We start from the raw sequence: 15,359 nt of genomic DNA, 5'->3' as shown, positions 1-15,359 counted from the left end.
CTCGGGAGGTTTTGTCGCTGTCTCTGAAATAGCAACAGCCACGACTGTCCCGTCGGGAGGGCGGCTCTGGGGCAGGATGGGCAAGTGCCATAAGGTGCAAAGCCTGGGGTCCCATGGAACCCTGGGCCGCTGTGGGTCGCAGTTTGGCGGAGCGAGGGGGCCGGTGTGGGCAGGTTGCTGCTCCCCAGAGCTGGGTGCTCACAGCCTCTCCAGGTAGAAGGACTTCCCCCCGTGGTTCAGCTCGCGCTGGTGCTGCAGGTGCTCGCAGTGTAGAAGGTAGCGCAGGGCTGCACGCCGGACCTGGCAAGGAGGCCAAGAGCTGTGTGAGTAGCCAGGACCCCTCTGCCCTTCCCTGGCATCTGGCTGGGGCCTCCTGCCTGGGCCCATTGCCTGCTGCAGTGCTGGGTGGAAACCAGCCCACGCCCCTCTGCCCCAGCAGGACGGGGACTAGCCCAGTGCCCCCCACCGCCTGGGCAGCAGCTGAGCCCGCAGCGGGGAGAGCTGTGGGCTGGGTGTGGCAGGGCGTCAGGCCTGGCCCTCCCCTCGCACTGCACCTTTGCTGACGCTGCTGGTGCTCACCCATGCCAGCGTGTGGGGACTGGGGCCCAGCGGGGCCCTTTCCCTCCCACCTGGGGTGCGGCCCGCTTGGCGGGATGGGCGGATCCGTGAAGGCCGCAGGGGGACCACGGTGGGCTCTCCAGGCTGCTGGCTCTGGGGCATTTCCCCTGTGACTTCATCGGGCCGTATCCCTCCAAATGAAACACTCCCCGCCCCCTCGCCCTGATCCCGCTGCCCCTTACCCACGAGGAGCCGACTCCTGCCCTGCTGGGGCCAGAGGCTTGTGTTGCAAACGGGACCCGGATGGAGCTGGCCGCGGCGATGCCTAGGGTGGGTGATCTCCCCTGGCGTCCCCTGGCCCGTTCTCACTGAGCAAAGCGGGTGTGAAAGGCGGCCAGCTGGGAACCCCCCACTACCAGCACGAGCCTTCCCAGCCAGGCTGCACGGGGGCCCTGCTCCTCCAGGGTCAGCGCCCCCTTGCTCTCCCCAGCCTTACCATCAGCAGCGCCTTGTTAGCGAAGCAGAGCTCCTCTGCAACGCAGGCCCGCAGGTTCTGGCAGGCCTTCACCAGCCTCTGTCCCTCCTGCTTCTCCCTCTCCAGACAGATGACTCGGCCCCACGCCCAGCTGTGGGAGGAGGGGGGCACTGAGGCAGGGCAGCCTTTGTCGCGCAGACCCTCGCGCTGGTCAGGAGAGGCCCGGCGCAGAGGGGCGTGAGTTGCATGGAAACGCAGAATGGGGGGGGGGTCGGCAGCCATTGGCTGAGGGGGACAGAACCAAACCCCTCACCCCCGGGCTGAGTTTGCCCCATTGCCTGAGTCAGCACCTGGCTGCTGCACTGAGTCAGTGGAAATGACTTAGAACCCAAACCTCTCTCCCCCTGCTCCCACAGGGCCCTCAAGCTGCCAGTCAAAATGCACTCAACACTTTCACTTTTGTTTCCTAGCTTTCAGGTTCCTGGGCACTGCTTAGTCCCCTGACATGGGAGACCTGGCTTCTATTCCCGGCTCCATCCCTGCCGCTCTCTGTGCCTCAGTTTCCCCTCCCGCCTTGTCTTGTCTGTTTAGAGCACGAGGTCCTTGGGGCAGGGACTGTCTCCCTAGGCAGCTCCCAACACAATAGCCCCCCGCCTCCCCGCCCCCCAGCCTGGCGACTGCTGGGCTCTAAACCACACCCACAGCGTGGGCTTGGAGCTCCTCTCACAGCTGGGGTCAGTGAAATGAAGCAATTGAGAAGAAAAGGGCCTTTACTTTGGGCTCTGCGAAGTGGGTGCGAAGCCGGTGGGGTTTGCACCGGTGGGAAGGACAGGCCCGGAAGCGGGCAGCTGGGGCCAGCTTAGCTCTGACTGTGCTGACCGAAACCAGGGCTCTCAGGGTCGCAGCCGAATGTGCTGCATTCGTGGTGGGCTCGGCCGTGGAAACAAGCCCCAGTGCCTGCAGCTCCCGCGATGGTCGCTCTGTGCTTAGGGGGATAAACGTCCAAGCCACCAGCCTCGGCTCAGGGACAGTTCTCCAAGCACCTGGCTCCCGTGCCCCAGCTGGGCTGCCCGACAGAGCTCACCAGGAGGGCCTCAGGCTACGGCCACCGAACCTCCTTGCTGACATCCATGGGCAGGATCAGGCCCAAATCCAAGGGGTGGGGGGAGCTTTGTCTGGTCCCGGGCCTGTGGCTAGAGCCACACGAGCAGCCCCCACTGCGTGCCTGGAGCCCCTTTGATTTGAATGGAGCTGGGGGCGGATGTCGGGGGCCGTCAATAGGGGCCCTTAGCACCCGTCACCTCCAACAGCCCCACCTGGGCTCAGCGGAGCTGCCTCCCGCCCTCGCTCGCTCCTCCTCCAGGCCCCAGGAACCAAGGGAAGGGGCCAAGTGCTTTGCTCTGGGGAGGGCGAATGGCCCTGGGCTGCACTCAGGGAACACGTGGCATTTAAAGGGAGCTGGAGGCCCGGGCATCTGGCTGGCTGTCGCGGGTGGGGTGTCTGTGACCTTTGCTTTATGTTTCTGCCCCAGCTGCCTAGCCAATCTCTGTCCGCCCGGCTGGCATGGCGGCAGATGTGTGCTCTCCTGTGCCCAGCCTCCTGTGCCCGGGTTTGTGCCAGCGAGGGCACCAGCGCCGCAAGGTGAGGCCTCCCCAGCGACAGAATGGGGCGAAGGGCCCATCCATCGGTCACTGCCGGGGAGCGGGGCCCTATGCTGCCCGGAGGGAGAATGAGCCCGAATGGCCTTAAAAGCAACGACGCAAGGAACAGCAATGCTGGCTGCACCTGCCCCGTCCCAGCAGGTTCCCGTCTCCCCGCTCAGGCACGGCCCTGGGCTGGCTGGACTGTGCTGCTGATCGCCGGGCAGGGTGACCATACGTCCCGTTGTGGCCGGGACAGTCCCTTTTCTAAGCCCTGTCCCGGCTGTCCCCACTTTTTTTGGCAAAACTGGGCATTTGTCCCGTTTGTTCTTGCCATCACTTGCCCTGCATGGGTTGGTGGGCGGGCAGGGGGGCCTGGGCTGGTCCTGTGCAGGGGGTGGGGGGCCTCAGGCCGGACCCATACAGGTGGGTGGCGGTGGGGGCCCACTGGGGCAGGGGGGAAACTGCCCTTGAGCTGGCCCCATGTGGTGTCCTGTTTCCCCTTTGGGAAAATATGGTCACCTTACCCCCACAGTTCCCTTTGTCAGTAGCCCCCTGCCACCCCCCCACCCCCAGCGCTCTGCTGCTGGCCGTGGTGGGCGTTATTATTCCACAGAGAAGTGGCTTTAATCACAGTAACAAAGAGCTAGAAACCCCCCTCCACAAACCCATTTACCTTTTAACCAGATTCTCGTAGGCAGCCTCCTTCTTCACCAACTGCAATCAAAATGGCACATTCAGCTCTGGGCCCAGCCTCTCCCCAGTTTGTATTGCTACCCTGAATCGTAAGGACTGCCAGCTGGGAGGCAAAATCACCAAGCCCCAGCAAGGGAAAGTGAGGCTTCTTGTACTGATTGGTTCAAAGTGCCTCCCATTTTGGGTGGCGAGGGGTGGGGTGACAGCTTCTAGCACCCATCACCCTGAAGGGTCACAAAGTGCAGTGAGGACTCCCAGCACTACCATGGAGCCACCTCTGGGGCGCAGCCTGGCAGCTGGCTAGCAGAGCACAGCCTCACTGCGCGATAGTTTAGGGTAGAATGTAAATACTCATGCTGGGTTTCGCTGGGATGCTGGGCTTGATGCCCCGAGTCTTACAAGTGCCACAGTTTGAAGAGCCACAAGCAGTCAGGACCTGCGTGTTATAATCCCCGTGAGCCGCTGGGAGCCCACCATGGCCAGGCAACAGAGCCAGGCCCATGAACAGAGGCCTCCAGACCGCAGAGTGCTCCAGGGCGGGCAGCAGGAGATGCCAGCTGGGAGCTAAAGGCAGAGGGGGCGAGTGAGCCTTCAGCTTCTCTCTGCAGGGAGGTTGCCCCAGGGGGTAGGGCAGGGAACGCAGGGCCTGACTGGGGAGCTCTGCTGGGAGCTGTCCCCTCTCTTAACACCCCAGGGAGGGCCGGGTTTGGCCCAGGGACACGCCAAGACGGGGTGAAGGGGTGCTGATTGGATACCTGCTCTCAGGCCAGGGGTAGCGTGAAGAAGAGACCAGGACTGTGGCTGTGGGCAGAATCTAGCCCTAGGGAATGAGATGGGAAGCCAGCCTTTTCCCACGTCTACGGCCTTGATGAGACCCACACCCTATGCAGCTGGGAGCCGCTCAGCCCCACAGGCTGCTGCCATCAATGGGGCCCAGGCTCTGTCCCCCCCCGTTCTATGTGCCCAGGGGCTGCCTTCTTGCTGGCCCCTCCCGAGCCCTGGCTCCAGCCATCCCCCCCCCCATCCACACCCTACCGCTCCCCCCCAGGCCCTGGCTCCAGCCTTGCGCTCCCCACGCCCTACCTCCTCTTCCCTCAGGAGCTGCTGGAGCGAGGGGACATTGCTGCCCTTGCCCTGCTTTTCCCTGCCGGGTGCCATTGTCGCTCTGGGGGCGGCTGCCGTCCCGGTACCGTTTGGTTCCCTGGTCACCATGGCAGCTTTAGAACTGTGAGACAAAGCCAGAGGCTCTGTCTGGGTGATCGGTGTAGCCCGGAGGAGGCGTGGGCAGAGTTCAGTTGCCCTGTGGCAGGGGCCTGGTGCTCACCGGTGCCCAGTGTCCCCCATCCATGGAGCTGCGGGAGACCCCTGCTCAATTAAAGGACAGTTTAATGAGCCCCGCGTTTGTTCCTGTCTCTTCCAATTGCCCCTGAACTGGGGCAGCCCCTGGGCCTGCTGCCCTGGAACCCGCTGCAGAAGGCCAGGGACAAATCCTGCTGCCCTTGGGCCGGGAGCTTTGCCTGCACTAGCCAGATCCAGATATTGCTCCCTCCTCTGGGGCAGATGTGCCATCCAGTGTTGCTGCTTTTCATGCCAGGATCTCAAAGTGCTTTTCCCAGCAGTTAATGCTGCACCCTCACATCCCCGCAGAGTAAGGCCTGGGGACTTCAGACACATACCCCTAAACCCAGCTAAAAAACTGAACTGCTCTTCCTGGGAGGCAGCCCCCATCTGCCTGCCCTGAGAGCCAGTGCAGGAATGACCCCACCCCCATTGGTGCGGAGAAGGGGAGAGGGAGCCAAGCCTCTGCTTTTTCATCCCAGCTCTGCGATCCACTCCCTGTAGGCACAGTGGGTGAGTCACCTCCTCTGCTCCCCACGTGTAAAACAAGGAGCCCCTGCCCCTTCTCCTAGGGTGGAGACAGGGAAAGGAGCAGCTAAAGGAGCACGTGGTACAGCGAGAATCCCCAGCCCCTGTAGCTGTGTATAACCCAACTGCAGCCAGCTGCTGAGGGGAGGGGGCGCTGTACAGAGCCTTCGCCAGGGAACGGCCCACGTTCTGGCAAGGGGAGGAGCAGCTGGAGAGGAAGCGGGCAGCAGCAGCGCCTGGGGGGCTCCCAGCTGTTCTTGGCCAGGTGATGCAGGAGCCTGCTCAGTACAGCGACAGTAAGGGACCTTTCTCAGAACCCCCTGGCACCCGCTCCCTGGAGAGCGCAGGCAACTGCACCGGCCGCCTCCCCCCTGGGATCAGACACTTCCTCCCACTCTTTATTAGCCACCTCACAGGGGCTGGGCCAAGGCTCAGGCTGTCCGGAGAGCAGCAGGTGCAGCCCTAGAGCAGGTGGGGTCCGAGGGAGGGTTCCCTGCAGTCAAAGAGCAACAGGCACGTCGCTGCAGGGGAACGTTCCATTTATTAAACAGCAATTTAAAAAGAGAGAGAGCAGGCCTGGCTGCCAGGGGTGCCTCCTCCGGCCCAGAGCAGGTGTCTGCCAAGCCCGGGTGACTGGCATGCAGCTTGCCTCCAGCCTGGGAACTTTTGCCAGAGGGTGCGCTGCTGCTTGCTGCAGCCCCTTCCCCGAGAGGCCTGGAGGAGTCCATGGTGAATGGCACGAGGCGCTGGTGAGAGCGGGAGGGAACAGGGAAGGTTTTCACCCGGCTGCCCAGCTGGGGTGTGTGGAAGAGACAGTCAGCAGCAGCTGCCTCACCCCCCAAGAGCAGGACACTGAGCCATTTACTGTCTGGGTGGGGTTTAAACAAGCTCAAGATATCAAGGCGACCCCCCCCCAGGCCCCGATACCCCCCCCAGGTCTAAAGGGCAATTCAAGCACAACAGGCTGACAAGGAGTGAGAGGATGGAACCACAGGCCCCTGTTGCATCAGAGGGAACCAACCCCCACAAGGCGTTTACCCTTCGGAAAGCCCAGCCCATGGCTCCAGTGCGGGAGCTGGAAACCACCGCTGGCCTCAGCCCGCGAGCCATTGCTGGGAGTGATGGAGGGTCAGTGGAGTGAATGGAGCCATCGCAGACAGTGCAGAGGGGTGCAGGAGCACTGACCTGGAGCAGTGTCTTCTACAAATATGCTAAAGCTACTCCAATAGTCTATTCACAGGGCTAGGGGCTCCAGAGAGACACTAGCCACCAAAAAGGGTTTGGGTCCGGAATCTCTTCAGAGCCCAAAACACAGGCCCATGCCGGCTGCTGGTCATCTCCGTTCTGCAGCCAGTACACAGCTTCGGAAAGGGCCTCCTGCCCAGAGGCCAGGTATCCCCAGCCATGACGCTGCTGTTAAATCCAACTCCATGCAGCAGTGAGCGATCCACGAGCCCAGTGACTTCCCGCCTTGCAGCTGCCACCTGGACATGGAGTGCTGCCACGAGCCCCTCGTGACTTGCCCCACCCAGCAAGGGGCTCTCGGTGGCAGGTCCCAGGAGCAGAGCTCCTGCCGCAGCTCACAGGGTGCTCTCCAGCGTGTTGTACTTGTCCTTGAAGCTCTTCAGCTCCAGGAAGTGCTTGGCACGCTTGCTCTTCTGGCCGGAAGGCAGGTAGGTGACCTGGGTGGTGGCCGAGGTAGGAACATCAGGCGAGAGCGTGAGATCCTTCGCTGCCGACTGGTGCCGTCTCTGGCCGCTGCCCCCTCGCGCTTTCATACTGTGGAGGAAAAGGGGATGTTACTGAATCCACCCGGAACAGAGAGCAACCCTTCCTGAGCAAACAATGAGACTGCAAGAAGCCTAATTAGATGTGCCAGTCAGTTAAATCAGTGGGGTGCAGGCTCTCGGAAGCAGGTCTGGGCAGGCAAATTGTGGCAGGGTGTACTCTTTAACCTGTACAAGGGACAGCCTAGGTGCGGTCAAGGAAAACACCAGAAGGAAACTGAACAACGGATGGGATCAGAAGCCATGCTGGCCGCTACAGGTTGCAGGCCCCAGGCCACTTCTGACCGGAGCCCTACAGACTTTGCTTTTCTGACTGTCAGTTTGGTTGCTCTGACTCACTCAGATGTAAGGGCCTTAAGAACTGGGTCATAGAATCATAGAATATCAGGGTTGGAAGGGACCCCAGAAGGTCATCTAGTCCAACCCTCTGCTCGAAGCAGGACCAATTCCCAGTTAAATCATCCCAGCCAGGGCTTTGTCAAGCCTGACCTTAAAAACCTCTAAGGAAGGAGATTCTACCACCTCCCTAGGTAACGCATTCCAGTGTTTCACCACCCTCTTAGTGAAAAAGTTTTTCCTAATATCCAATCTAAACCTCCCCCATTGCAACTTGAGACCATTACTCCTCGTTCTGTCATCTGCTACCATTGAGAACAGTCTAGAGCCATCCTCTTTGGAACCCCCTTTCAGGTAGTTGAAAGCAGCTATCAAATCCCCCCTCATTCTTCTCTTCTGCAGACTAAACAATCCCAGCTCCCTCAGCCTCTCTTCATAAGTCATATGCTCTAGACCCCTAATCATTTTTGTTGCCCTTCGCTGGACTCTCTCCAATTTATCCACATCCTTCTTGTAGTGTGGGGCCCAAAACTGGACACAGTACTCCAGATGAGGCCTCACCAGTGTCGAATAGAGGGGAACGATCACGTCCCTCGATCTGCTCGCTATGCCCCTACTTATACATCCCAAAATGCCATTGGCCTTCTTGGCAACAAGGGCACACTGTTGACTCATATCCAGCTTCTCGTCCACTGTCACCCCTAGGTCCTTTTCCGCAGAACTGCTGCCTAGCCATTCGGTCCCTAGTCTGTAGCGGTGCATTGGATTCTTCCATCCTAAGTGCAGGACCCTGCACTTATCCTTATTGAACCTCATCAGATTTCTTTTGGCCCAATCCTCCAATTTGTCTAGGTCCTTCTGTATCCTATCCCTCCCCTCCAGCGTATCTACCACTCCTCCCAGTTTAGTATCATCCGCAAATTTGCTGAGAGTGCAATCCACACCATCCTCCAGATCATTTATGAAAATATTGAACAAAACCGGCCCCAGGACCGACCCCTGGGGCACACCACTTGACACCGGCTGCCAACTAGACATGGAGCCATTGATCACTACCCGTTGAGCCCGACAATCTAGCCAGCTTTCTACCCACCTTATGGTGCATTCATCCAGCCCATACTTCCTTAACTTGCTGACAAGAATACTGTGGGAGACCGTGTCAAAAGCTTTGCTAAAGTCAAGAAACAATACATCCACTGCTTTCCCTTCATCCACAGAACCAGTAATCTCATCATAAAAGGCGATTAGATTAGTCAGGCATGACCTTCCCTTGGTGAACCCATGCTGACTGTTCCTGATCACTTTCCTCTCATGTAAGTGCTTCAGGATTGATTCTTTGAGGACCTGCTCCATGATTTTTCCAGGGACTGAGGTGAGGCTGACTGGCCTGTAGTTCCCAGGATCCTCCTCCTTCCCTTTTTTAAAGATTGGCACTACATTAGCCTTTTTCCAGTCATCCGGGACTTCCCCCGTTCGCCACGAGTTTTCAAAGATAATGGCCAAGGGCTCTGCAATCACAGCCGCCAATTCCTTCAGCACTCTCGGATGCAACTCGTCCGGCCCCATGGACTTGTGCACGTCCAGCTTTTCTAAATAGTCCCTAACCACCTCTATCTCCACAGAGGGCTGGCCATCTCTTCCCCATTCTGTGATGCCCAGCGCAGCAGTCTGGGAGCTGACCTTGTTAGTGAAAACAGAGGCAAAAAAAGCATTGAGTACATTAGCTTCTTCCACATCCTCTGTCACTAGGTTGCCTCCCTCATTCAGTAAGGGGCCCACACTTTCCTTGGCTTTCTTCTTGTTGCCAACATACCTGAAGAAACCCTTCTTGTTACTCTTGACATCTCTTGCTAGCTGCAGCTCCAGGTGCGATTTGGCCCTCCTGATATCTTTCCTACATTCCCGAGCAATATTTTTATACTCTTCCCTGGTCATATGTCCAACCTTCCACTTCTTGTAAGCTTCTTTTTTATGTTTAAGATCCGCTAGGATTTCACCATTAAGCCAAGCTGGTCGCCTGCCATATTTACTATTCTTTCGACTCATCGGGATGGTTTGTCCCTGTAACCTCAACAGGGATTCCTTGAAATACAGCCAGCTCTCCTGGACTCCCTTCCCCTTCATGTTAGTTCCCCAGGGGATCCTGGCCATCTGTTCCCTGAGGGAGTCGAAGTCTGCTTTCCTGAAGTCCAGGGTCCGTATCCTGCTGCTTACCTTTCTTCCCTGCGTCAGGATCCTGAACTCAACCAACTCATGGTCACTGCCTCCCAGATTCCCATCCACTTTTGCTTCCCCCACTAATTCTACCCGGTTTGCGAGCAGCAGGTCAAGAAAAGCGCCCCCCCTAGTTGGCTCCCCTAGCACTTGCGCCAGGAAATTGTCCCCTACGCTTTCCAAAAACTTCCTGGATTGTCTATGCACCGCTGTATTGCTCTCCCAGCAGATATCAGGAAAATTAAAGTCACCCATGAGAATCAGGGCTTGCGATCTAGTAGCTTCCGTGAGTTGCTGGAAGAAAGCCTCATCCACCTCATCCCCCTGGTCCGGTGGTCTATAGCAGACTCCCACCACTACATCACTCTTGTTACTCACACTTCTAAACTTAATCCAGAGACACTCAGGTTTTTCCACAGTTTCGTACCGGAGCTCCGAGCAGTCATACTGCTCCCTTACATACAGTGCTACTCCCCCACCTTTTCTGCCCTGCCTGTCCTTCCTGAACAGTTTATAACCATCCATGACTGTACTCCAGTCATGTGAGTTATCCCACCAAGTCTCTGTTATTCCAATCACGTCATAGTTCCTTGACATCACCAGGACCTCCAGTTCTCCCTGCTTGTTTCCAAGGCTTTGTGCATTTGTATATAAGCACTTGAGATAACCTGTTGATCGCCCCTCATTCCCAGTATGAGGCAGGAGCCCTCCCCTCACAGACATTCCTGCCTGTGCTTCCTCCCGGTATCCCGCTTTCCCACTTACCTCAGGGCTTTGGTCTCCTTCCCCCGGTGAACCTAGTTTAAAGCCCTCCTCACTAGGTTAGCCAGCCTGCTGGCAAAGATGCTCTTCCCTCTCTTCGTAAGATGGAGCCCGTCTCTGCCCAGCACTCCTCCTTCATGGAACATCATCCCATGGTCAAAGAATCCAAAGCCTTCTCTCCGACACCACCTGCGTAGCCATTCGTTGACTTCCACGATTCGACGGTCCCTACCCAGGCCTTTTCCTTCCACGGGGAGGATGGACGAGAAGACCACTTGTGCCTCCAACTCCTTTATCCTTCTTCCCAGAGCCACGTAGTCCGCAGTGATCCGCTCAAGGTCATTCTTGGCAGTATCATTGGTGCCCACGTGGAGAAGCAGGAAGGGGTAGCGGTCAAGAGGCTCCTTCCCTGACCTGATGCCTCAGGGAAACGGAGACTGCCTGCCTCAGATTGTTTTGGAGGCCTTCTTAAAGGGGACACTTTGTCAGTTTGGTTTTGGCCTCCCCCTTCTCAGTTCCTGTACAGACACAGCCAGCTGCACAGAGATGGGATCCTTACGCTGCAGAATTTCACCATCCACAACCCCCTTCAACGGATGGCCATGCAGACCAAGGCCCGGATGTTAAACATCCCCATCGCCAGTCAAACTTACATGTTCGTGAGCTCAGTCAGGGCACCCTGGTACTTCAGATATTCCGTCTTCCCAAAGACCTGAACACAAACAGAAGAGTGCCTTAGAGACCCTGGACACTTGGTGTGCATTGTCCTTGGTCCTGCTCGCAGCAGCAGGCAGAACAGAGGGGAAATGTGTGCAATGCTGCAAGGTGAAAGACCTGGCGCTGCGGGAATCCACCCCCTTTGCCAAGACCAAAGAGAAGATCTGGGCTGACACTCACCCCTGTCCCATAGCGTGCAGTGTCATACCCGTCCAGGAGGGTGTCAATCAAGGTTTTGCGGATGCCTCTGAATGGAGTGCTGGAATTTCTCAGCTCCAACAGATAGGCATGGAAATTCTTTCCCATTAAGGACTGGGGGTGTCGGCCTTCTACATAAAATGGGATCTCTGAAAAAACAAAGTGACACAAGGATGCCAGTGAGGGCGGATCAGAGTGTGACACCCACTCCAGGGGCCTGGAAGAGAGCACGTCCTTATGAGCGACCCAAACCATCCAACAAACTCCTCCTCCTGCACCTCTGCCTTTCTGACGGAGGCATCATACAGCAGAGACCAGATTCTTGCTGCTGGCAGAGACACCGAAACTAGTATGGTTCAATGAATCACTGCATCAAAAGGGAGCACATGAAAGATACTTTACAGCCAAAGTCTGCAGAAGCCTTTACTAATTGGGGGAGTTTCTCAGAAAATCAAGCCCAGGTGTCTCAGATTGGACACCCAGAAAGTGAGGCACACAACAGTGTGAGATCCTTTCGGAAAGCCAGGCAGCTTAGTATTTGAGGAATGTCTTTTCCTGTGGCACTGTAGATAATTTAGACAGGAAAGACTCAGTGTAAATAACTTCCCATGGCTTCTTCTGTGTGTTACATTCTGTATTTTACTCACCTTGGCACTGACTAACCAGATCAAATTCGCTTCTACTTCACTTTATTTGTGTCACGTACTAGTTTTCAACCTTTTCCTCTAGCAGACATCTCTACCCCCATCTAGAGGACCCCAATTCCTTAGAGGAACATAGGGATATGGTGGCAGCCCCCAGGCGGAGAATCCTTGTGCTAGCACAAGGCTATTGGCCTAGGCTCCAGAGGCATGTCCCCCACTGGCCACGCTCCCCACCTAAAGGCTTTCTCTTACCAGAAGCTCTGATTGCGTCCAGTGCCTTCATTCTGTACAAGTAGTTATAGCAACCTGGAAAAGACAACACACAAACTGGTCTGGAGAAAGAAAACACACACACACCAGCAAGTTGGCACAAGTGGGGGCTGCGTGAACAGGAGATTATCCTGTTGGAGCCTTTCCCACAGCAATGAGGCTAGCCCCGTGCAAATCGCAGAATGACACTAATCCGATTATGCAGCACCAATGGTAACTGACAATCAGTTTCCTTTGTCTGGGAGTTTCTGCTCTGCTTGGTGAGAAAGGTAAAGTCGGGAGTGTCAGAGCAGAGGTGGCCCAGAAGCTATACACCATAGGCTGTGGCTGCTTTCCTCTGTGATATGGCAGAGGGGAACAACAGCTCCCTACACACTATTCCATTTTGAGCTGAATGGCTTCATTTCAGCCTGCGTGGTGGGAGCCTTGGTCCCCACAGGCTGCTTCTGTGTATTAAAGACAGGGGCAGGGCTGCAATCAGCTTGATTTTAACCAAGTCAGAGTAACAGTTAGGGATCATGCCAGGTTCTGGTGTGACAGGCTGCATGGTAACCATGAGCAGCTCAGCAAGAGCGCCACCTGCCCCACGGGGAAGGACGGCGCCCCAAACAACACTGCAGCAGGACAGTTAATACTGTGGGAAGAGCCCGACAGGCTCAAAAGCTACCAATGTAACTCCATAATTCCCAGATTCCGAGAGCCGTAGTGGGAGGACGTTTGCATTGTGGAGGTTGGAAGGCTGAACAAGAAGCCCTTTGATCATCCTCCCCCTCCACCCAATATACTCATCAATAAGTTAGGGTGCATATATTTAGAAGACACAGTACATTGGCTTCCTGGTGTCTCTAACTGCAGGAGCCTGGCATCATCTTCAGCCAGGAGCCGGGGTTCATACTTAATGTCCTGTACCCTTGAGAGGCGAATGTCAATTTCCTCTTTCAGGTCCTGTCCAGAAGAGAACAATAGCATCTTACATTTATAGGGCACCCTCCTTCCCAAAGCACCTATGAATCCCAACAGACAGGGATCACTGCACCCAGCCCTGAGATGCAGCAATTATTTAACAATAGAAAGTAACACACTGCAACCATTTAATCCAGGAAGTGAAGATTCCCATAGTCAAGGAGAATTCAGAGAGTCAGAGCACAGCTATCAGGCCTGGTGTCCACTTAAAAGTTAGGTCAACATAGCTATGGCGGTCAGGGGTGTGAAAAATTCACACCTCAAAGCCACAGCTACCCCGACTTAGCCAAAAGAGGAGGTACAGTTAGGTCAACTGAAGAACGCTTTGATTGACCCAGCTATCATCAGGGAGGTGGAGGTCCTACCACAACAGAAAACCCCCTTTGGTCACTGCAGGAAGACTCAGCGCTACAGCCCTACATCGGCATAGCTACGGGGCCAGAGCTGTGCTGCTGTAGTGCTCCGCGTGTAGACATGGCCATCAGAGCTTTCCTTTAGCCAGGACACCACAGCTGATGTCCTGACTCTTACAAAGTGCATCACAGAACCTGTAACAAGAGCATTGATTTTAAGACTCATCAGAAAGATGGTATCCTCCAGGAGCAGGGCATTCCTTAGCTCCTGGCTGGAGCATTGGGTGCATGGTGCATCATGGGGAAAAAAAGGGCCAAGACCATCTCCTGCAGCACCTGGCTGTTCCCTGAAGGTCTCCCATCTAAGAACTGCCGCCCTGGCCCTGTTTAGCTTGGGATATAGCTGCAGCGTAGGAAAATAGGAAGCATCAGCACACACAAAGCCTTATCGAAACAAGCAGATCGATCGCCCAAGGCGTAACCCCCCCCGCCGCGGCCAGCAGGAGGCAAGCCCCACTCACGGACCTTGGGGGCGTGTTGTCCAACCGGCACATGGGGCCCCCGGCGGGACTTCATGGCGAAGCGCATTATCTGCCTTTTCACAAAGATGAAGAGCAATACAAACACCTAGTCAAACGCAGCAGAAGAGAGACGTGGTTAGAACCCAGCAGAGCCAAACCCTCCTGCCTCGGGGGCCTGGGCCCCAGCCGGGCCTCCGCCCTGTGAGGGGTCCGGGCTGCAGCTTCCAATGCCCGGGGGGACGAGGCACCAGCGGAGAGACCGGGAGCCCGAGGGTGCAGCCCGCGACGGCCCTTTTAAAGGGGCCCCCCCCACTGCCGCCTCCCCTGGGTGGGGGAAGGGAACGCTGGAGAGGTCTTGCGGGACCCCCCCCCACTATGGGGGCCCCTCCCCCCAACGGGACCCCAGCGCGGGACCCCCCCCCACTATGGGGGCCCCTCCCCCCAACGGGACCCCAGCGCGGGACCCCCCCCACTATGGGGGCCCCTCCCCCCAACGGGACCCCAGCGCGGGACCCCCCCCCACTATGGGGGCCCCTCCCCCCAACGGGACCCCAGCGCGGGACCCCCCCCCCACTATGGGGGCCCCTCCCCCCAACGGGACCCCAGCGCGGGACCCCCCCCCACTATGGGGGCCCCTCCCCCCAACGGGACCCCAGCGCGGGACCACCCCCCCACTATGGGGGCCCCTCCCCCCAACGGGACCCCAGCGCGGGACCCCCCCCCACTATGGGGGCCCCTCCCCCCAACGGGACCCCAGCGCGGGACCCCCCCCCACTATGGGGGCCCCTCCCCCCAACGGGACCCCAGCGCGGGACCCCCCCCCCACTATGGGGGCCCCTCCCCCCAACGGGACCCCAGCGCGGGACCCCCCCCCCACTATGGGGGCCCCTCCCCCCAACGGGACCCCAGCGCGGGACCCCCCCCCCACTATGGGGGCCCCAGCGCGGGACGCCAGCGCGGGACACCCCCCCACTATGGGGGCCCCTCCCCCCAACGGGACGCCAGCGCGGGACGCCCCCCCCGCCGCTCCTCCACCCTCGATGGGGGCCCGGGCAGGCGCCTCGCTCCGCCCCCGCGCTCCGCCCGGCGCCCCCTCAGGCCGCGGCCGCGGCCTCACCAGGCTCCCGTAGGCCATCACCAGCACCACGTTGACCCCGGAGAGCCAGTTGCTGCTGGACGTCGCCATCCCCGGCCTGACCCGGCCCGGGGCCCCGCAACAACATGGCGGCCACTGAGGCCACAGTGCGGCCGCGTCACGTGACGGGGGCGGGCGGGAAGCGGGGGCGGGCGGGGCGCGCCCGGCCACCCGCCAGAAACCATGTGACCCAGGGAGGGCCAAGGAGAGGCGCGAGGCCGAGC

The 15,359-nt window shown here is 58.2% G+C and overlaps 2 protein-coding genes across 2 annotated transcripts; both read right to left on the bottom strand.

The window, feature by feature from the left end:
* On the bottom strand, window positions 1–4,566 carry CFAP141 (cilia and flagella associated protein 141). The gene is made up of 4 exons (XM_074938384.1): window positions 4,453–4,566; window positions 3,350–3,390; window positions 1,055–1,184; window positions 1–300 (listed from the first exon to the last, which is right to left on the bottom strand). Exons 1-4 carry the CDS (start codon window positions 4,525–4,527, stop codon window positions 199–201), a joined length of 348 nt encoding a protein of 115 aa, XP_074794485.1. The 5' UTR covers window positions 4,528–4,566; the 3' UTR covers window positions 1–198.
* Window positions 4,567–6,670: 2,104 nt separating this feature from the next.
* Window positions 6,671–15,260, bottom strand: LTAP1 (lipid transport auxiliary protein 1). Its single transcript, XM_074938377.1, has 7 exons — window positions 15,118–15,260; window positions 14,005–14,106; window positions 12,991–13,108; window positions 12,146–12,199; window positions 11,232–11,398; window positions 10,988–11,046; window positions 6,671–7,014 (listed from the first exon to the last, which is right to left on the bottom strand). Exons 1-7 carry the CDS (start codon window positions 15,184–15,186, stop codon window positions 6,816–6,818), a joined length of 768 nt encoding a protein of 255 aa, XP_074794478.1. The 5' UTR covers window positions 15,187–15,260; the 3' UTR covers window positions 6,671–6,815.
* Between the last annotated feature and the right edge of the window lie 99 nt (window positions 15,261–15,359).

The sequence above is a fragment of the Natator depressus genome, chromosome 24 (assembly GCF_965152275.1).
Source record: "Natator depressus isolate rNatDep1 chromosome 24, rNatDep2.hap1, whole genome shotgun sequence".
NCBI lineage: Eukaryota > Metazoa > Chordata > Testudines > Cheloniidae > Natator > Natator depressus.
The sequence above is the reverse complement of the archived record's forward strand: the minus strand, read 5'-3'. Positions and strand labels throughout refer to the sequence as shown.

What these genes read in the sequence shown, in the direction of transcription:
- LTAP1 (XM_074938377.1), bottom strand. Translation starts at nt 15,186, where the DNA reads ATGGCGACGTCCAGCAGCAACTGGCTCTCCGGGGTCAACGTGGTGCTG. An exon ending in TGATGGCCTACGGGAGCCTG is followed by an intron (nt 14,107 to 15,117) that starts GTGAGGCCGCGG and finishes GCGTTTGACTAG; the next exon opens with GTGTTTGTATTGCTCTTCAT. An exon ending in CTGCACGCTATGGGACAGGG is followed by an intron (nt 11,047 to 11,231) that starts GTGAGTGTCAGC and finishes GTTTGTGTTCAG; the next exon opens with GTCTTTGGGAAGACGGAATA.
- CFAP141 (XM_074938384.1), bottom strand. Translation starts at nt 4,527, where the DNA reads ATGGCACCCGGCAGGGAAAAGCAGGGCAAGGGCAGCAATGTCCCCTCG. An exon ending in AGCTCCTGAGGGAAGAGGAG is followed by an intron (nt 3,391 to 4,452) that starts GTAGGGCGTGGG and finishes TTTTGATTGCAG; the next exon opens with TTGGTGAAGAAGGAGGCTGC. An exon ending in CTAACAAGGCGCTGCTGATG is followed by an intron (nt 301 to 1,054) that starts GTAAGGCTGGGG and finishes CCTCCTTGCCAG; the next exon opens with GTCCGGCGTGCAGCCCTGCG.